General features: G+C 37.9%; 1 protein-coding gene across 2 annotated transcripts in view; it reads right to left on the reverse strand.

Moving 5' to 3' along the window:
• The window catches only part of ANO10 (anoctamin 10), a 128,827-nt gene that overhangs the window by 16,628 nt on the left and 90,094 nt on the right, over positions 1-22,105 (reverse strand). For both annotated transcript variants that reach the window (XM_014937937.1, XM_014937938.1), the window contains exon 12: positions 21,655-21,771. In XM_014937937.1, the coding sequence (XP_014793423.1) occupies positions 21,655-21,771 (117 nt within the window). The remainder of the gene's footprint in view (positions 1-21,654; positions 21,772-22,105) is intronic.

Raw genomic sequence — 22,105 nt, forward strand, 5'->3', positions numbered from 1 at the left:
TTTTATACAAGCTGACATCTTAAAAAGCACACTTTGGTATGCAGAGCCTAACAGTGCCATTGAAACCTCCCGACAGCCTGCTTCTCAGAAGCAAAAAGACATTATCTCACCAACAGACCTGCTCTAAACAGTGTTCTCTTTTGCATATGAGCTCCCTATCATGGCATGCCATCTTACTTGTAATTCCTACCACCGCACATCAGAGAGAACCAATGCCGAGAGTACAGGAAATACTCTCTATACAAATACATGCTATAACAGGAAAAGTTACTCTTTTGTTTAAGCATACAGCTAGTTATATAATGGTAGATGCTTTACACATACAGAAATATTTTTTTTTAATGAAAATTCCCTCAATATTGGAGACTTCAGTCTGTTATTAAACAAACACAGAGCATCAACACAATAGTGCTTCCATAACACAGCAATACCAAGTCTGATACATAGGCAGTGAGGTATATATGCCTGTCTATAGAAAGCTACAGTATATCCCCCATGATTTCAAAAAGCTCATAGCTGAATATTATATTGAGCTGACAAAAATATGTATGTGAGACACTTCAGTTTAATACTTGTTTCAGGAAGAGATGGTTAAGGGAACTCCACTGTTGACTACTTTGTGTATTACCTCAGAACACATTTTAGTACTTTATATTAAACGTACAACATCCCTTCCTCTATATAAATATTTAAAAAAAATTGTTATTTTCAGCTTGGCAAATACACATTTCTTGCAGTTTTTACAGAATAGCATGTAATGAATTAACTACACACTTGGGAATAAGAATCTAAAATATTCCCCATGCAAACTGAAAAGGATGCTGCATACTAATTAAAGACTGACATGCTCTTTGACCCTAACCATCTTTCTTTGAACACAAAACCTCTCAGATTTCCCAAATGTCAAGTCTTGCCGCTTCTCCATAGAAGCGTATGAGACTTCAAATGCAGCAGAAATGCTGTGTTTATGATGCACCACAGGAGAATGAGAGAAAGAACCGGCAACGCTCCTATATCAACTGTTGCAGAAATTCAGGTTTAAATAAAAATAAAAATCCTTGATGAACTGAACACATCAGAGCTCATTTGCTCCACTTAATGTGCTCCCTATTTTGCTTACATATTGAAAAACTCCTCATCTGAGTGTCAGTAACCTTCTCACATTAATTTTGCTTTGTTTCATCACTTCACAATTCAATCATTTCATAGTTCAGCTGTTGTTTCAATGAGATGGTCTGTAACACATTTTCTGGCAGCTTGAACTACATGTAGGTTCTGCCCAGAATGACGTTTTCCCCAATCCTGTGCTAGAAACAAATCTGATTTAAAGAGGAAATGCAATGGTAGTGAACATATTTTATACACCCATTTTAAGTGCTTTATGATCTATCATCCTACTCAGAGTTTCTCAATTCTCTAAGTAATCTACCTTCCCTTCAGGTTTATTCTTAATATTTTCACCTTTTGTAACACACCAAATGTCACCTTTCAGGAGGACTAACACATGCTATCCTTCAGCAGTTTCACACTGTGGATTTATCTTCATAATGAAGTAAAACATGAATACTTTTTTGCTTATCCAGTATCCAAAGAGTTTATATATGCTCTGTCCCCCACACTAGACTAAAAAAGGACTGGGAAGTAGGTAAATGGTAAATTTGCATAGCGACAAAACACTTCTGACAACTCCAATTATTAATGGGTAGCTTCCTTTTCTCCCTTCAATGCCTGTCCATACGATCACTCACATTGTCACTGATTCAAGGCAGTACCCTCCCACATATTCACAGTTGATTAGGAGATAGATTTGAGAGTCTTTCAGCTGCAGGGCTAACACAGGAGCGCCAAGAACAGCTCTGCTTCTGGATGTCTCTGAAAGGCAAGAGTTTGGTAACGCAGCACCAAACAAGGGGGTCACTTTTCAGGCGTCAGGCCCACAGAATTTTCTGCGAGGTTAACACTGTAATTTGAACACTCTTGTGTGTACCTGGGTAACTGCAGCAAAGTACCTCATTGCAAGCTCTGATGACTTGTTATCCAGTTAGTTACCCTAGTGGCAGGCTTAAATTGAGTATAATTATCTTGAGTAACCAAAACACCACAATAAAATAAAAATCTCAAGCTCAAGCGTTCAAAATCCATGTGTGTCTCCATTGTAATAGGCATGTGGACAATGAAGCAATAAATAAAACCCTACACTTGAACTGACAGGATGTAGCACTAAAAATAACTATCAAATAATTCGTCTTTACAGCTCAAGCTAGTCTCTGAAATTCAGTGGTGGCCAACATCTGTGTCCTAAAATCTGAAACAGTACATTTCTTCAAAATCACCTCAATCAGATGTCTAAAGGCAGGGGCTATGGAGGAAGGGACCATGGAGTAACTTTCCAGCTACCAGCCAATTTCAACAAGTCATCAATTCGCAGAGGTCTCAAGGACACTCAGTGTATCTTCATTTTATGAAAATGATTAGCTTGGTAAGAAGGGAAATCCAAACCAATACCAAATCAATGAAAACACAACTGCAACTCAAGTCTCAATTCCTTCCACCGACAAGCAAGCGGCTGGCAGGTGTTTCATCAGGACGTGCACGCAGCTGTATATAGGGTCAGGAGAGACAGAACATAAATCCTGAGGAAATCGGGGCTTCATTAGTTCTGCTACTCAAAAGCAGATGGAGAACACGCAAATGGGAAAGTTTATTGTGTAAGAAATCAGTCCAATCTCCTTCATGGTATCTGCCCCTGCACAGACCTGAGAAAAGTCTTCCCTGCCTACAACCTGCCTTTATCGGAGAGTTCTGCCTTTTTCACTAGTCTCTCAGCATACAGCTACTGAATTTTCTGATTTCTTTTTATTTTCATCTAGAAAAGACTGTAAGACTCTACATGCAAAATACTTTTTCACCTTTTTTTTTGTCTCTAAATGGAAGTTATAGTTCTATTTGAGAGCGCAAGCAGGTAAAGACATTTTAGAGCATTTTTCAAAGAATAAAATTAATGTGAGTGTATGACAGAAGGAAACTGTCAACAACAACAAAAACCAGAGTAACTACAGCTTACTGCTTTGATAAACTTGAAAACACTCACAGTCTATAGAAATTTAGCTCTCCAAGGAGCCAGGAGAATAATATCTGCCATGGCAACCAAACAGAGCAGTCTTCTGGCACTTTCTGAATGAGCATTTAGGAGGAGATTAATTCAATACTCCAAATGATGAAAGGGCTCTTGAGATCCATAACTGTCTCCCACAAATTACCCTTATTGTACAACTGGATGTTTAGAACAGATTGCACATTATCTATATTGAACTAGAGCTTTCACAGCAAATTTATACGAAACAGATTAAGCCCACATGATGTGTCACACTATTTTCACCCACTCCTTTCAGGGCGTTTACAAAAATGGGTACTTTATTAAATAGATCACTGCAGTTTTGCAGGATTTATTTTTAAGCTTATTTATATTTGGAAGCTACTGCAAGCCTTTTTACTACACAACTTTGAAATTTCTGAAACGTGTAAAAGCATAAAAATGCTACAAGAAAACACAATATAGTATACAAACAGACTGCAGAATGACTGCTGTATAATTGAGCATTATAACTTTTTTATGCCTTTCATGCTATTTTGAATTTACAGTAAATTCAAGTTATGACACACCTCAATAAATAATTTTGCATCTTCCTACTTACATGTATCAAACCACTTTTTTCCTCAAATGCAGCACCTGATGAGCACCAGGCAGCTCAATGAAGACAAGTGTCTTTTAGAAAATGTTTTAGAAGAGCATATTAAGCATTTTGCTGCTTCATCAGAATCTAAATTACAATGGAATGTTGCCTCCCATGATAAAAGTAATTTAGTATTTTGTTTACCGATTTCCTTATATTGCAACAATCTTACTGAGCATCATACAAAACAGAAGAAATTTGTAATAAAAGAAGATTTATACTGCAACCGCATTTACAAACAACTGCAGCATAAAAGAGCTAGTCCCCTCATTTTGGGAAAGCAGAAACCCATGTTGTCTCTTCTGAGACCACTGCAAGGTCTTCTCCTCAGTCCAGCAACCTTCAAGACACAGTACTTCATACACAGTGCTGTATTAAGTGAATAGCTTTGCAGTTTTTGCAGTTGTGAGTAAAACCTGGATTGCACAGCTTGTTATGGAGGGTGCGAACCTACAAATTAGTTTTAGCCAGTCTGATAAGAGTTACTTGAGGTTAAAGATTATAAATAGCTTTGATTCGGTTTTGTATTTGGCAACTGAAATGAATGAAAGGTGAACTTTTCAAAAATTTCTAAAGGCAACACATAATTTGTAGTTACAGACAGTGGAAATTAGATGCTTAATCCACTACCATTTCTGAAAATCCCACTTTCAGCTTTTGATTACATTATCATACATTATTTCTGCAAAATCCCTACCTTCTTCACAACTCAGAATACATTAAGCAGGCAATAGAGAAACAAAAAGTAGTGAGTGTAATTACAATTTTGAAGATTCAAGACTTAAGTGGAACTACTATTTATTTGCAAATGAGACAATTCTGAATTTACAATGCTTAAGTATAGATTGGGCTCTATACTGTGTATGGAGGAACTGTGTATCCTGAATAATAAAGAGCATGTAAATGAAGGAACAGTGGATAGGTTCTAAACACAGAAGAAAGTATTCACTTTGCCACAAAACACAGAAAATAAAAATAAATTTACTTAAAGCAATCTCACTCCTTGAACATCATCTAATTTATCACAGACTGAGTTAGGACTATTGGGGGGAATAAAAATTGAAAATCTTGAATAACGCTCCAGAGCAAAAGGAGCAGAAATGTGGTTTGGCAAGTTCCCTTCAATTTACTACTTCTCACTTCAGTCCTACTTTACAATCATTATATCATTAAAAAATCTTCAGTCCCCGTTCTGGTATTGATAATTAATGCTGTTTAAGTTTTAGAGGGCCTTTCGAAGCATTAGGGATTTTAAGCATCAAACCACCAGAAAAACCCAACTCTGGGCTAGATCTCTTGAGAGTAGGAGGCTCTCAAATCTAATGGAGTTAGGCTGATTATTCCAGTTGAAGACTTTTGTGCTTCTTGACTCTTGTAAAAAGTAATGAGGTGAAACAGATTTGTACATTTCACCATTTAGACTCAACAGGAAAGCTACATGGGTTTTAATACCTATATTTTAGAAAACAATGGAGGCTTTCAAAACCATTATAATGATAGCTCTCAGAAAAGTGTATCTGCTGATTAATAAACCTCCAAAGCAAACAAATCTTTTCTATGTAAAGAGAATTAAATAGGTTACAATTTCAAGTTAGTATATTTCCCTGAAATTAGAAACTGTAATTTGAGAATTCTGTCTCCAAGGATTTGCAGAAGTACTTACATTATTCAGTAAATTGCTTCTCCCCAATAGAACTGCCTCAGGATCGTTATTTTCCAAATCTACTCTTCACTTCCCAAACAAGCTAGACAAATCTCCAAACTGTGTTAAGAATTTTAATCTGCACATTCATGAAATAAAATGTGTAACTGGAGAGCAAAGAACTGTTAGCAAATGCAAAACCTATCCCAACACCAAATTCCTCTGTCTCCACATCAATTGAATCTCTTCTGAGTCTTCATTCTGCCTGCACTCATTCCTCCCTCTCTTCCATTAAAAAATCATCCACCACAAACGTCAACGTTAAAATAATCTTTCTAGTTTGTCCCTTTGACTTCATTATCATTCTCTTTGGCTTACTGTTCTTTTGCATGCAACTAACTTCTGACTTTCAGAAGTTTTATAATCTCTATAAATCTCATCCACTCGCTCCACTCTGACATGGAGGGATAACTCTTCTCAGTGCTTTGCCAAATAAGGTCATTGTTGCCTTGCTAGCATGCTTCTTCCTCAAAAATACACAGGTATGGAAAAGCTCTCCAGGAGCATGATCATGTCTTCCTGGGGGGCTAAGAGCTCTTCATTAGATATAACTGTGATTAAATCTGCCAAAATACCTGATTATTTTTTTACCACATCCTCCGAAGCCTAATTTCTGCTATCAGTCTAATACTGTAGTTTAATGTAACACAAAGTATTACATAATATTAGCTATAGATATCACCACTTTTCTCCAATAATAGTCCCAGTGAGAAATTGCAAATGCAACGTGAATTGTACCATATTTAGAATATGGTGTTGGGGAGGAAATATATTTCGTAGGAGTGAGTTCTTCTTATGACTGAGTAAAGATATATTTGGAGCTGTACTCCACATTATGAAAATTTCATAGTTCCAGATATTCTGAATGAATGTAAAATTTAAATTTAGTACGATGTTCTCTGAAGCCAACCTTGTTATTTAAGCACCTTTCCTGTCCCTAGGAAGACAGCTGATTGTTGCCTTGGAAACAAAGACTGCTCTCTAGCGTGTTCATTTCCAGGGATTCGGTCAATTTGAAGTCAAATTTCCAATTGCTAATTTTATACCTGCCGCAGGTGCAAAAGTTCTTAAGATCAGAACAGAAACTTTGCAATGCTGTTCTTTGACAACACTGTATCTCTTTTTCTTTTTTTTCCTTTTTTTTTAATCCCTGCCCTTGGTGAACTCCGGCATTCTTGGGTAATATTCTGCAGGAAAATCAATTGCGTAAGAGGGTGATTATGATAATGGCGGAAACAAACCTAAAAGTGAGTACGGAAAGACCTTTAGGCATCAACAAACAAACAAGTGAATACAAATAATTTTGGTCCTAGTGTTTTTCAAACTTCTGCAAGATGTTTATAAAATAATAAACAGGATAACAAGCAAAAGTTCTTATGCTTTATTTTTAGGCATAGATTTTTTTTATATGTCTATGTTTAGATAAAGTATTTATAAAAATGAGGACTACCACTTAAAGAGATATTCCATTCCTCCATTTCAGTCGAGCTGTGTTGTTTAAATAAATCTTAATAAAAGACACAAATAGACACCACCATGCACGATCTTTGATAGGCACAATACTCACATTTTCTGAAGCTCAAATTCAGTCTTGTGTTAATGGACCCTCAAGTAAATTATGACATATCTAATTTTGTCCTTTACTTGGTCAAAATGGAAAGGATTTCATTTTCAAGCAGGATTTGTATTATGGACCAAGTTCTTAGCTGGTGTCTATCCATAAAGATATTAATGCTCTGCCCTAAGGGAGACTTGTCCCATGATGCTCCATGTACAGTTAACAGAGAGGGGTAGGTTGCTTCACAGATTGCTCATAACTCAAAGACAGGTTCTAGTTCTGGATTATCTTCCAGAGGAACCTCTTTTTCTGCTTTCTTCAAGGAGCAGGGGTGAACAGTGAATTCTCCCAATATGTTGATATAATATTCAGTGCAGATACCACTTGCAATTATACTAGCTATGATAGCAAAATGCTAGGGCTATACAAATACTTCCAATTAGTTACAGAAGTCCTATACTGTTAGAATATTTTTTTCTTCATCACGAGCACAGGGCTCCTTAACTTCTACACAATCCACTGACATCAACGATTTAAGGTGTACGGCGAGTATCTGTACATGAGGATATACCAGGCACTAGGATTGTCCTTAGACAGTAGAGAAATGTTGTCCTTTGTCCAATAGCCAAAGTAAGTAATATCTTGAGTGTACAAAAGTGCACACAGCAGTGTGCAGTTTCTCAAAGTAATATAAATATCAAGCTCATCAGGTTTGTGCAATCATGCTTTTCTTATTTTAATTGAGCCATGTTTGGAAAATAACATTATATTATCTCACATTGCTTTCGGATTCACAATGTTACTGTAATCTTTTCTTTTTTTAGTTGAATAGTTACAAAGCACAACCACAGAGCATTCAATCATTAATCCAGCCTTCAGAATCTGTGGTTTCCACTCAGCTGTAAAAGAATCACTGGCTTGACCTTCTTAAATCTGCATTCTTTATTCCCAGTCAGTGAAATTAAACCTCTACTCCAATATGACTCTCCTCCAATATTCCAGGGCTTAATATATCTAAAAATTTCCCATGACCAGCCTAGCCTTTCTAATCAAACCGCAGAACCTCTATATCACAAAGACACACGAAAGTGACAATTATTTTACAAGAAGTGGAACAGCTCATACAGATAAAATTATATTTCCACATAAGCATATGCAGAATCAGGGCCATAAGCTGCACATATACTCAGTGGGAAAAAATTCATACTTTAAAAAAACACCCTGAAATAATAAATAAAATAAAGCAGCTAAAGAATGACTTGGTATCACAATTAGTATCAAAATTGTCACTGACAAGCTATACCCAAAACAGTTACACAAGATGTATGGTTATGTACAGACCCTATATGCAGGTTTTTAAGGACATGAATACATGCACAGGAGTTAGAGTATTAGGAAAACAAAGATGTACTTCAAATAGAAATAAGAGAATTCACAGTTAACATACATTTCAACATGATGAAGGCAGGAATCGCTCATTTTTTCTACTCTGAAAACAATGAAATTGCTTGATTTTGGTATCAATGCAAAATTAAAAATTAAATGAAGGAACATCTTATGAGTGTGCCATGTGCAACTGCCTTCCCTGTCACTCCTCCACCTCCCTCAACTTTCAATTTCAGGTTTCAGCATTCAGGTTTGTTTGCACCAGGCTTTCTTTCCCAACCAGCACATTCTGTTCTCATTGAAATGAAAGCCTTTGAGAACTAAGTATTTTGAGTGCTATAACCAAAATGTGTGTATAATGAGAGTAAATTAAATGCAATTTCATCTAGTTGAGAGGCTGGGAGATTTTGTTCAAATACCGAATATTGTGATGAGTGAACAGCACAATCCAGAATAGATTCTTTTCTTCCTTAGTTCTTTGTTTGTGTCCTAATAAAATCAATGTAAACAAACCGCCTAGTGGAGCAAGGCTGGCACGGGTACTTAAATGACTTTTTTCAGCTCGTTTCTTTTCCTGGATTAATTCCATTGTCACTGTGTGTAGAGCCGTGGAACACTCATAGTGGCAAATAAATGGATGTTTTCAAAATACTCACTGTACAGGGACTTTAAAATGCCTAACAGCTGATTAGAGTTCAGGGTGAACTGCAACAAGGCAAAGAGTACATTTATAAAATCAGGTTCACGAAGCTCACAGCATTACAGCCTAACAATGTCTCTCCCATGGAGGTTACACACATTAGGTAAAGTAGAACAAAGAAATGCAAAACTTAAAAGTTCAGAAGCATCTACACACCAAAATGAATAAAGACAAAAACCCTTCAAGGACAAAGCACAGTGGACAGAATAAGAAGACAAGCAGGTACAAAATCTGAGACAATAGGGCAGGAAGGGGAAGAGACCATTTTTAGACGAAACAATCCCCACAAAGCACACAATTCATAGTCAGGGACTCATTTTGTCAGATAAAGGTACTAGTCTGGCTGCAGACTGGTGTACAGAACTAGAACGCTGAGCCAACTCGTTTGACCCTTTTTAACCTACAAACTAAGTGCTAAGGAAACATTGTTTGACTTTAACTAGTTCTTTAGACTCGTTTGACCCTTTTTACCTACAAACTAAATGCTAAAGAAACATTGTTTGACTTTAACTAGTTCTTTAAGTTTTATTGTCATGTGGATTTTGCTGGTGATACACTTGATGCCAGCGATCATTGGGGTCTGCCTGTTCTGAACTCCCAACTGGAGAAGGAACAAGAAGCTCCTCATTTCTTTATCAATAAGGAATTAAGGAATCAGTAAGATATAAAACTCCGTTGAGGCAAAGAATTAGAGTGCAGGATAAGGTGAGCATAGGCTATACGTCTTGAAGAACAATCTATTACTTACTACAACATGTAAATAATTATTATTCTTTAAATAACTGTCCACTCCCAGGGACTAGTAATGAGTTGCTATATGGATGGAAGGTGTGGGTGAAACACTCCTCAGACAGAACAAGGACTGCAGGATGGCTTCATGGGGCAATCTTCCTAGACTTGGGAAATCAGAACAGACATTTTCCTCCAGGAAAACACACAAAACCCACTTTGCAGTAACAAAGCAAAAAGGAGTGGCTCACAAACTAGTCAATGAGATCCTAGCAATTGTGAAGTCACAAAATGTGTTTTATGGCACTGAAGCAGGAAAATGGGCTGTAGAAAATTCTGCCAAATGTTTCTTCGTAGGGTCAACAGAAAGTTGTGATTGCTCTAGGACCAGCCAACACACCAGAATAGGAGAAAGCTTTTCACAGGAGGTTAGTGATTAACATTAGACTGCCAATGGACAGGATTTCCTTCAAATTACTTAGCAAGTCAGTCTACAGAAAATTTGGGGGTTTGTTTCATGGACAAGAGGGTTCTGACTTATGGCTGGACTGCCCCTCACTCTGGCAATGAATCCTACTGACCCAACTGTAACATGCCAGAAGAAACCACACTGGATAGGAACACAGAGCCTGATTGGAATTCCGTGTAGCAGGATCAGGCAGGGGACATAATGGGGCTATAGGCTGGACTTAAATATTAGCAGGGCACTAGCACAATCTCCATCGTGGTAACGGAGCCTTAAACATACCCTTTATATTTAGGATTTTCAAGAGCAGGGTGATTACAGGATGCAACATCCAAGAGGTGTCTCTAATGAAATAGGTGTTCAGTTAAGTTAGATGTCTGACAGATTCAGAGGCTTCAGCTTAATGTGGTGATGAATACCCCAAGTCCAAAGTTAATTATTTCTGCTCCTGGTTTGCTTGGACAGTGACCATGGTAGCACTCTGTCAGCATTTCGTCTCTGGAATCCATAAAGAGGACATCATCTGTGTTCCAGAACATCTGGATGAAAACAAGCTCCTCACAAAGACCTCATGCCATTTGTATGAAGGTATTCTGTTATCTCCCCCAGCCTCCCAGTGAGTTTTTGAGAGGAAGCTGAGGGATGAAAGAGAGTACCACTTCGCAAAGCTGAATTCAATCTTTCCAATACCCTAAGGAGAAGAGACCATTTTGTAGAGCTATCATCTGTTATCTGTTAGAGTTACTAAATACAGGGACTTCTACCATTTAGCCTGTAACAAATTAAATCTGGCACACTGTCAAGAAGGTGCTGCAGCTATCTGACCGAAGCATGAAGAGTTGAGCTCCTATTGCCACCATTAAAATGCGCTTCAGAGGATGGAAAAGGTTCATCATCATCAAACACCTTTCAGTCCTGATCTTAAACTGTGATGGATTAAAAAAGTCTCAGCAGATTTTCCCCCACCTTTCTTTTTTTCCCCTAGAGTACTAGCCGTGCTTCTATTTGCAAGAGAACTGCAGTTAAATCCACAGAAGATTTTACTAGCAGTATCAAAAAAGCTATGAAAAAGCTGAGCTGCAGTTCTTTTATTCCAAATGCTTATTTGTACTGTATTTGATCAGCAGGTCCTTCCTGCTGCGCCTAAAAACTCTTCACCATTATCAAGCACAGTGTTGAAACATACTCCACTGCAATACAAGCTTTTGTATGTGATCTGCTCTTTTAAACCGATACTCACTTCATCAAAACATAATTCCATTAATTTCTTATGGGCATTTGATTTGGTTCTTCTTACGAATCTTTCTACTACTTTTGAATATACTCATATACACAGTCTCACACAGATGTGCTGCCACTGCTGCGGAAATAATGTAGATGCCTGTTTTCCAAGCTCACTGCCTGCATGTCCTGGCTGGCTTTGGGGAGGAGGGGGGGGTTCTTTTTGGATGAGCAGCCGGTGGCCGGGAGCGCTTAATGCGCTTATACACCTTACATAACTTCCATATACTGCCACAGCCAAACCATCGCCCGCGTGTCTGACCGTCCCACAGCTCCTCCTCTCCAACGCTCTCCCTATCCGGCTTTTAAGGAGATATTTAAAAAAAAACTATTCACAATCCTCCTCCTCCCCCCCCCCCGCCCCCGCAAGCTCCCCAGATTACAGACACTAATAGCATCACGCTAGCTACCAGCAGAAACAGATGATGTCCCTGGTTTTCCACATTTTCACATATATCCCCCCCTGCAAGTAAGCCCAACTTCAGAAAAATCACATTGTGCACGCGCTACAGTCACTGTTTCACAGCAACAGAAACGCCTGTTTTTATAAGTGTTTCTTCTCATTCCTCAATAACCCAATCTTTAGCTGGGTGGATGGCAAATATTAGCTGAGGGCATTCATTGAGGAGGAAGGGAAAAGAAATTTTTGGTGCGGTACTCATCTACTTAACAAGAAACCTAGAACTTTTGAAAAAAACTTGTGAAAAAATAATTCTTATCAATTGAGTTATTTTTCTTGGCTGACATCAATGCAAAAAAACCAAGGCATTTTGCTCTTCAGAAAATTAGTTCTATTTGTCTTTTCTAGGATAGTTACACGGTACACAATGTTTAATTTTTGCAACCATGTTTGCTTATCATTATTTATAGCTTGCAGAAAACAGTATTGTAAAATAGTCTTGCAGAAAACAGTATTGTAAATTAGTCTTGCAGAAAACTGAAAGTATAAATGACTTGAACTCATACATTCTGATCAACAAAAATCTTAACTCCTAGCACACTGTTGCAACAGAACATCCTCATTTTGCACCAGTATGATTACTTTGACGCTTGCAGAATAAAAAAAGCATAGGTAATATTGTAAGTCAATACAACTAGCATTCTTAAGCTGTAAGAAAGTAGAACCACTATCTTGTTCTTGCCATTGAAGCCGGGACCTTAGTTGTGAGATATCCTCTCTTTAACCTTGTCAACAAAAATGCAACACAGGATTTGAATTTTAAAAGTAGCATTTAGCAGTAGCATGCCTAGAAACACAGTCAGAGGATACAAAATACTTTGACCTAAAAAAGCTAAGAGGCTTTGGGCATTAAAGCAGACTCTCAAATGTTTATCTTAGTGCAACCGTTTTGCCCTCAAAGCTAGCCAGTATGATTAATGCTTGCTGGAAAACATCATGCACTCAATACATGAGTATAAAGACAGTAACTTTTAAATGCATCTACTCCAGGGAGAGCGGCTGCCTATATTCAGCTGAACATTTTAAAAGCTGTCTATTGTGATTATAAAGATAGCTTTAAGAAAATAAATAAAGGCATACAGTAGTTACAGAGGAAAGATGTAACTCAACTGTTAGGCAGAAAGCACAGGCTGTGCATTATGGAGATGCTGCTCAGAACTCCCTCAGCAAAGTGCCCCCTATTTCTGAGAGCTCCTGTCATGAAACAAGTGCTTGACCCTTCTACACGTAAACAACCCTGATAAGAAAGCCAACATAACTTATTACTAATGGAGTATTTAAATTTATATATATAATTAGATTAAAATTTTAGATGCACAATACAATTTTATATGTCACGACTGAAAATAACTAAATACGTTAAGCATTATAAAATTATTGCTCATCAACGCAGTATTTTCTTCTTCTATAAAATTAACAGAGTTTGGAAGATGGACAGTTACCTGTCCCCGTCCCCAGTGACAGAAATTAACGTAGCTATTTTAAGAAACTAAGTAATGTCACTTGCTATGTTCTGGTATATCTGCTAGGCCTACTTCAAAGACACAATAGGCCATCAGATCAACCACCACCATCTCCTGCAAATCTCATCTAATGACAACTACCACACTGACAGTTCTCAGACTTTTCAGCTTTTGGCAGATTAAACAATTTTCCATGAGGAAAGGACAGGAAAATACATTCAGCACCTAATATCCCCCCTATGGTGGCCAGGAACAGAGGAGGTAAGTCGATTCACATACCATACCATTGTGGAAGACCAGAAACTACGAGAACCTTGCCAACTTGAATTTTCCCAAATTTAGTAACCAAATGGCTTTTTTGTGTTAGCAAAATGTTAACATGGCCTCCAAGAAAGAGTACTCTTTGAACCGATTCACATTACTTGGCCATCTATACACAAAGAGGGGAAAAAAGGAGTTAGCTAGAGCCATGAAGCACATGATTTGATTATACTAATTGTCTAAAAGCAAATTTGTAAGCATCATTAACAAGCTAAAAGCAAATCAGGCCGTCATGTTTTCCACAAAGCCTGTAAAATAAAATTACGGAAACTCAAATTCACAGATTCCAGAAGCCAAAAGGACCTCCATGATAATTCAGCCAAATACCTCCTCTCATATGTAAAAGCTAAAGATTTTTTCCACCAATCATGATTAGAATATATTAAGATGTCTGCAAATAAACAACTCGTGTCCTTAGCACCAAGCATAATGAGCTGGAGCACTTCTTGCCAAAGGACAGCATAAAGCTAAAAATGGTTCAAAGGACACAGAACACCACCACGGAATAGAAAATCATTGAAGATTACTAAATACAAATAAACTGCATCTGGCTTAGAAAAATCAGAACTAAGAATGACTGGGAAGTAGGAGAGTTTTAGGAGGAAGCACAATACCTAGTTGCTATGCTTTCCGTCTCTTTCCTAGATTTCTGTTCGTGGCTGCTGGCAGAGATGTCATATTGTCTTTGATAAAAGTTTGTTTAGTCCCTGATACACTCCATTTCTAATCTGGTCCAACGTTCACCTATTTTCACAGATACAGAATTGTGCCTACTTCATGCAATGTCTAATTTCAGCCACTGGGCCACATTACGCTTTTATCAAGGAGGTTATGAAGTCTCCTGCTATCCTTCCATGCACTAGCAAATACATACATAACAAGGCATCTTTCAATCTTTTTCTTGACAAGCTAAATAAATTGAGTCTTGGAAGACTCACATCAGTAAATAATCTCCCCTATACTGTGGCAGCAAAGGTTACAAACTGCTGGTTCAGACTGCCACATAACTCCAGAAAACCTTTTGTACCTATATTAAAAGGAACTGCTGATACTGAGACAAAATGCTTATACATGTACCTATGGTAAATAAAGACTTCTTCCCATACACACGTCTTAAACGTGCATTAGCCAGAAAAACTATCAGAGCTTAATCTCTGCAGACTTACCCATCTTCAGCTCCTGCATTCTTGGCGTGGCACCATAGCTCCTTTCCGATTTCCTAATCTTACATACCACATTTAAAAAGGCCCAAACCAAGTTCCTTTGGGAATATAAGTCCTACCCATCCCCTCCTAAGGAAGCCAGCAGGTTGCTTTGGTAGGGCATATGCACAAAATGAACAGAAAAGCAAGTGAAATTTTTTGTGACTGATACCCCATGCCTGCTTCTAGCTAAGTGACTCAACACAGGGTCATGGTTCTGTCGCCTGATCTGGCATGAGGTGAAAAGGGGACTCGGTGTCCCTTCCCCTTGATGTGCAGAGGCTGTCTCTGCTCCTTCCTCAGACAATGGACATCCTGTCATGCTCTGTTAAGGGATTAAAGTTTCTGCAGCCCCTCGTAATTTACCAGTTTCATTTCAGTCAAGTAGTCCCTGTCATTGAACAATGTGTCTCCACCATGGTTACACAATAATTAGTGAAGATATCACTTTTCTCACTTATAAGATCTATGAAATACATAGACTAAGCTTTGGTGGTGCTGTCCCGCCACACATGTATATTCAATTTGGAGTTAGAGTCCCTACATCTCTACTAGTGACAGAGGTGGGGCAAGCAAGACTTAGAAAATGGGTGTTGCTACAGAACACATTCTATCTAATTATCTATGAAAAAATACGTGGTGTCTATTCTGATACTATAGAGATACCTACGTCAGACATGACTTCTTTTCAGCTAACACAGATGAACATATGTAGAGTTTGCAGAAGCCTTCTAATGCACCGGAGTTAAAACAAATAAAACCACCTTTATTGGACCGAGCTGCTTCACATCCATCTGTTCACTTGGAAGGTTTTCCTCCACACAAATTTTACTACATTCAAATTTGTGAATTATCACAAATTTTGAGCGGCAGCAAAAGAGAGCAAGTGGACAAAAGCGAGCTGCCAAATAACATGCATAAATTACAAGAATCTAAATTAAATATGAATTGATAATTTGTTTTAGAAAATTATGAGTGGCACAAAAACCCCAGGCCAAAACCCAAATGCTGCCATATGTTGTCCAGCTTGTGGGAGGGCAGTGGCTCCTAGGGGACAGTAATTAGACCAAGAGTCAATCACTTCCACCTCCTGCCAGGTAGGTGTCCCCAGCAAGGTGTTCCCTCAAGAGCCAGAGGGATTGGAAGCTTGAAACTTCCTGCAATGCAGTCTTTCTTGTCTAGCTTTGGAGAAGAGCAACAATTGCACCCACCCTCAACTACAACTAGATGAGAGGATGAGGGAAAGCTCATGCTTTAAGATAATTCATTGCTAACACTGAAAAGGTTCACAGGAAGAACCCTGGTTACATATCTGTGATTACAAAAAAAGCAGTGGCCTACCCATTAAAGCACTGCACCTTTTTAATCTGTATGTTCAGGTTAACAATACAGACTGAAAAATAGGGAAAATAATACAGAATGGACATAACAAGCGCTATTTTTTTCTTGTCTTCTGAAAATCACTCCTCTCAATACATTTTCAACAATATCAACTCAGATGCTGGGGGAAGGTACGGAATCAGATACTTAAAAGAAGCAATGGTGCATGAAACAACCTTTACAATGTACTCCATGATGAAAGTCTGAAAAATGTTTGCATAAGGACTACTCTAACATACAAAAAGCATGTGCTACTTAAGTTGCACATATAACATATTCATAGACAAAGTGCAATTTAAAATTTACACACATAAACCCCTTCTTTTACTTTTTATGTTATTCAGATGACCAACTACATCTTATTTCAGAACAAGAATTATCAGTCCATATATATAGCAAGGACTTGCCTATTTGGCATGAGTTTTACCCACCTCACTGAAATGGCAGATATATATCAGAGTGCCATTTCTCATACAACAAAAAGTATGAGTATTCAAGGCAGCACCAGAAGGCATGGAGATATTTTCAAATTCAAAACAAATAAAACTGCAGTGGCTGCACAGGCAACATATCTTCTTTGGTTCTTGTTCTTAGAATCACCAGGATCAGGCTGCACAGCATGTGCAAAGACTCAGTCATGGTGCAAGGGTCATCACCAGCCACATTAAGACATGAACCCACTTTTAAATGTTTGTCTCTTTTTCAGGAATTCTGTGGGTTCCTACTTTTTGATCACCAGTTATTCTCAAATAGAATTCTTTCTGTAGACAGGATGAAACAGATTTTCTTGGGGGAGGGGATGGGGGTGAGGTGGGGGTAATCAGGTAATATTGAAACATCTAAAATCTAACTGAATCATCATCTGTGAAAAGTTAAGAGATATCCTATTTGCTGTCTTTCTACTCATAGAGAAAGCTTTCCACAGCCAACTTTAATTCTTTCAATTAAACTATCATTGCCTTTAAAGGCTTATTGCTCTCACTGGGATCTTTTGATGTGGCATAGGGAAAAGGATATCTAAAATCTGATCAGTATGTAGGAGTCCACAGATGCTTGCAACAAATACTACTTTTTTATCATCAAGTTCTATTCAATTCTATAAAGAAAATTTAATTATCAAATCATGGTAATCTTTTGGGATTCTTTCCTTTTGAAGGAATGTTAACGAGACAAGAGATTTAAGTTTTTCTCTTGCTCTAGTCCTTCACCTTCTCAGTAACAGGCACAACCATTATTTAGAAGTCTGTAACTAGAGGCGCATGAATGTCCTGTTGAAAGCTGGTTACCAGAGTTCTTGAAATCAAATCTCACTGTGCACTTTACTCTCATTTGTATGGGAAGTGGAATAGTCTCTTCCCTTGTATTCACACCAGTTCACATACAATTGGGATCCCCTCTGGATTCTGAAACTATGAAAGCCTCATGTAGCTGCAGTATTCTTACAGTAGGAACATTTTTAACCTAGTTTTTATCCTATCCCCTTACATCCTGGTTTCCTTGTTGAGATCACATCTTGTCAGTGATCTGGGATGTCAGCCAAAAAAAAAGAGAGGACTGAACTGGTGGATGTTCTTTCCACCACCAGGCTCTAGGTCAGGATTTGATAGACTGCTGACCCATCTCCAGCCACGAGGGCGTTTTTCTATTCATTAAGCTTTGATCTGTCCAGAAGCTAAAATGCTTATCAGCATAGCTTTCACTGTCACTGCCCCGAAAATGCCAGATAGTCCTTGCACTAGTTTTACAGCATTGGTCCTCACCTACAGCTATGGTAATTCCTGAACCACTGAAGAATTAACTGACTGTTCCATTGCTGCTTGCAGGCATGCCTATACTTGGTCTCTCTTCCTTAAAATAGGAACTAGACAAAAGAATGTGGCTGCTTCTGCACTTGCAAGAAGCAAGGGGAGTCTCAGGCACCTCACCCCACTTTACTAGCCAGCTTGACTTCCCTGAGAAGGATCATGATGTTCACCAGAAAAGGGTCCATCACCCTTGCACGGACAGTACCCACTTCTAGTTGCCCAGCATCCAGGCTTCTTTCTGGGTGACAAACCAACCTCACAACACTTCAGGGATTGTGAATACAATTGCTCCTGCTCCTCTTCCAAAAATCTTGATCCATATTCTTTCTAGTCCTTTATTAAAGAGTTGACATTAAGCTTATTCTCCGCCCCAGCCTCTCTAAACATAGAGTTGAACCAGCCGCCTCCACCATTCTTTACACTGAAGGACATCAGGGAAAATTGAAGCAAAGTCTACAAGTGTATCACCTTCCCAATTTGAATTCAGAAAGGTTAAAGTATTTTGTCCTTAGTTATGTCAACAAACTTTGTTATGATACTTTGAGTGTATAATAACAAAGTATTATAAAAAATAGATCAAGTTATTACAACTCATTCAACAGTCCACTCCCTTTCAACAGTCTCAACACAAACTATGTAAAGAAATGTTTAAAAGAAACATTTCAGAACTTCCAAAAAACCATTCTTAAAGTTCCAGAGCTTCAAAACACAACTATCATTCCAATATAAAATGATTTTTTTTTTAAATTATGGCATTTTTCACTGAATAGGAGGTTTTAACAAGCTCTAATGATGATCGTTCATCTCTATTAGGAAATTGAGACACTGTATTCCCTAAAATCCCTTTCAAATAGACACTAACTCAGGCTTCAAATGGATCTGAATACAGAATAGTTACTGTCCCACTGCACTGGGTTAAAAAGCAATTAGCTTAGCATTAATGAAAAAGCAAAGGCACTCACACTGTCAAAAGTCAAGGATCCCAAACCTAATCAATACAACTGTTCTAAGTGGCTGCATTAAGAGATTTTCTCTCCATGCACTATATACGGACCCTAATAATCTATTTTGGCATCTTAGAGGTTTACAGTCCGATAGTGTTAATATCTTTCTAATAGCTACACGCCAAGAGAGCAGTCGTCTAAAAGCTCACATGGTGAAACACAACGGCACGCGTGTCTGGACAGTGTCAAGAGAGGAATGTGATGCATACTTGCGCAGAAGAACATACACCAGTTCCCCTGTAACATGTGGACTCACAAGACATTTGCCCCAGACTTTCATGTCTTTTTTTTATAACAGTTGTTTTGGGGGTTTTCGTTGCTGTTTTTCGCTTGACAGTGAGATACACAGCATAAATTATCATGATGATTCTCAGTAACAAGAGGAAGAACCTGAAAACATAGGCTTAAAATAAATGCTTCACTATCTTTTTGCACTGCCAATGTGTTACTTTCAGTGCAGATTTTTCACTCAAAAAAATAAGGCACCAGAAAAAAAGCCCAGATCTCCACATTTCTAAGGGACACATAGCACAGTATTAATCAGAGGAAACCTAAAAAAGTGATGGTAGACACATAAGTTTTAAGTACCTACCAAAGCACCTGAAAACCAGCCAGTATTCTTCCTGGATCCTGTAGGAAGCCTGAAAGTATTAGGTGAGAACTGCCAGGCTCCTGGTTCTTAGTGAAATTCAGACTAACTTGTCACTACTGAATTAATGAGACAACCCTGAAGAACTGGGAATCGGGCACGTGTTATTGTAGGGAACGCACGTATGACACGCACATTCAGTTGAAAGAGACTCTGTATATATTCCAGTTGGCACGTTATAACCAAAGGTGACTATATTCACTTGAGCTTAAGGTTCAAGTGGATGACCTAGTTTTGCTTGTCTACAAAATAAAAACAGAGAATGAACAACTAAAATAGAAATGTAGTCCTGTTCCTTTTAATATTATCTAAAAAGTACATGAGATCCATGGCCAGCTGCTGGTAACTTCACATTGACATAATAGAAAAAGGCAAAACAAAACTATCAGGCACTAGATTCAATAGTAATTTGGATTTTGTTTGTTATGGCTGATTACAGGAGACAGTGCTGACCTCAATAACGATGTTCTAGTATCACACAAAACTATGGGGTTTTAAATAGAAAGGCAGTATACTGTTTACAGGCTCAGCTTGTCCAGAATTAAGAGATCATTTTGTCACATGCAGCTATGGTAGATGTATGAAAAAGTAACCTCCCATTCCACACAAACCCCACAGTCTATAGGTTGTTACACATCTGCACGTGGAGCACACAAAGGATATGTTCATGTAAAACCATGCACTGCAGCATAAAAATATCTGAGCTACCAATAAGTAGGTGAAGCAGTCTCTGAAGCTCCATGCTGTTGAGTTTTTTTCCTGGTATGTAAGCTAGCTTAGAAATCCTATCTAGCACAGTACAGTCAGAAACTCCTGAAGTATGCTGCCATTGCAAAAACAGCTCCATAGAATCCCTGAATCCTACTGAAGCTAATCCGATTCTTCACCTCATTTGATCTCCATCACTCTCTTTATGGAATAATTTGTTAAAACAGAAATTTTCAGTAAAAAAAATCTAGTTCCTTATTTTCCTAAATTGCTTTGGAATGCCCATTAAGTATATTGTAAAATATACCTTATTTATGTAGTAAAATTAGAACATATGTTCTATGTTCCTGTATGAACAGGAAAAAAAGGCAATATGACCTTTCCCTCATACATACCTAGTTCTCACACATTCTTTTTGAAAGTTCAGTCTGCTCACAATTTCTTTTTATATTAGAGCTAAGTTAACTGTTTATTTGTGATGGTATTTCAACAATAACAGGAATACTAGAGTTGCAAGAACAAATACTTCCAGGGGATGAAACTGTTTTCATAGAGCCCAATGTCCTTTAAAAGTGACAACATAAACAAAGTATGTTTAAACACCCAAGGATGATAGACATTTCAAGTTGCTACATCACTAGCCATACCGCAAATTTCAAAAAACGCCTGAAAACGAAGACTCTTTTCCTGGTGCTGACTCACATACATTGGTGGGTTGAAAGGACAGATAAATCGGTTAAAACTTCCAGCTCCCTGCTCCACTTCTTAAGCAGTGATGGATTAACAAAAAAAAGAAGCAGTATCTGAGTTTACAACGCAATGTGAACAAGTAAACCAGCACTGTTTTCTATTTATTTAATCCCCTGGGCTGTACACTCTGCTACCAGTGACTGTTCCATGCTCCACTTGGCCACCCCAGCTCTGCCACCACAACCTGCAGGGCTGGGAACAGCTTTAGCTAGCTAATCTTAATATAATGGAAACAGGAATTTCAGAATCACCGATTTACATATTTATCCACCTAAAACAATAGTAGAATCTCCCTGGTTTATCTTTCCTTCAGGCCACCAACACTTTTCACTGATGTACATCTCAGTTGCTCTTACCTGTTGTTTGAGAGCCTCTAGAGATTCAAACTCCAATTTGGCCAGCTTTATCTGGATCTCTCTCGGCTTATCCGGAATTACAAATGCCAAGATAAACTTTATCGCTAGTAGCAAGTGCTGGAAAAAAAAAAAGAAAAAGAAAAATATTATTCTATAGAGCTTGAAGCATGAAAAGAAAAGTGTAATACTATTTCCAAATTTTAGTAATAGAGATATAAACAATTATTTCTTGTGACATGTGCAACACGGATAGCATACTATAACTACATTGAGCCTCAGCTACTCTGTATTTTTTCTATTTGCAGTCAAGCTTGAAGCATGAAAAGAAAAGAAAAGTGTAATACTATTTCCAAATTTTAGTAATAGAGATATAAACAATTATTTCTTGTGACATGTGCAACACGGATAGCATACTATAACTACATTGAGCCTCAGCTACTCTGTATTTTTT

The sequence above is a fragment of the Calidris pugnax genome, unplaced genomic scaffold (assembly GCF_001431845.1).
Source record: "Calidris pugnax isolate Ruff unplaced genomic scaffold, ASM143184v1 scaffold11, whole genome shotgun sequence".
Lineage (NCBI taxonomy): Eukaryota > Metazoa > Chordata > Aves > Charadriiformes > Scolopacidae > Calidris > Calidris pugnax.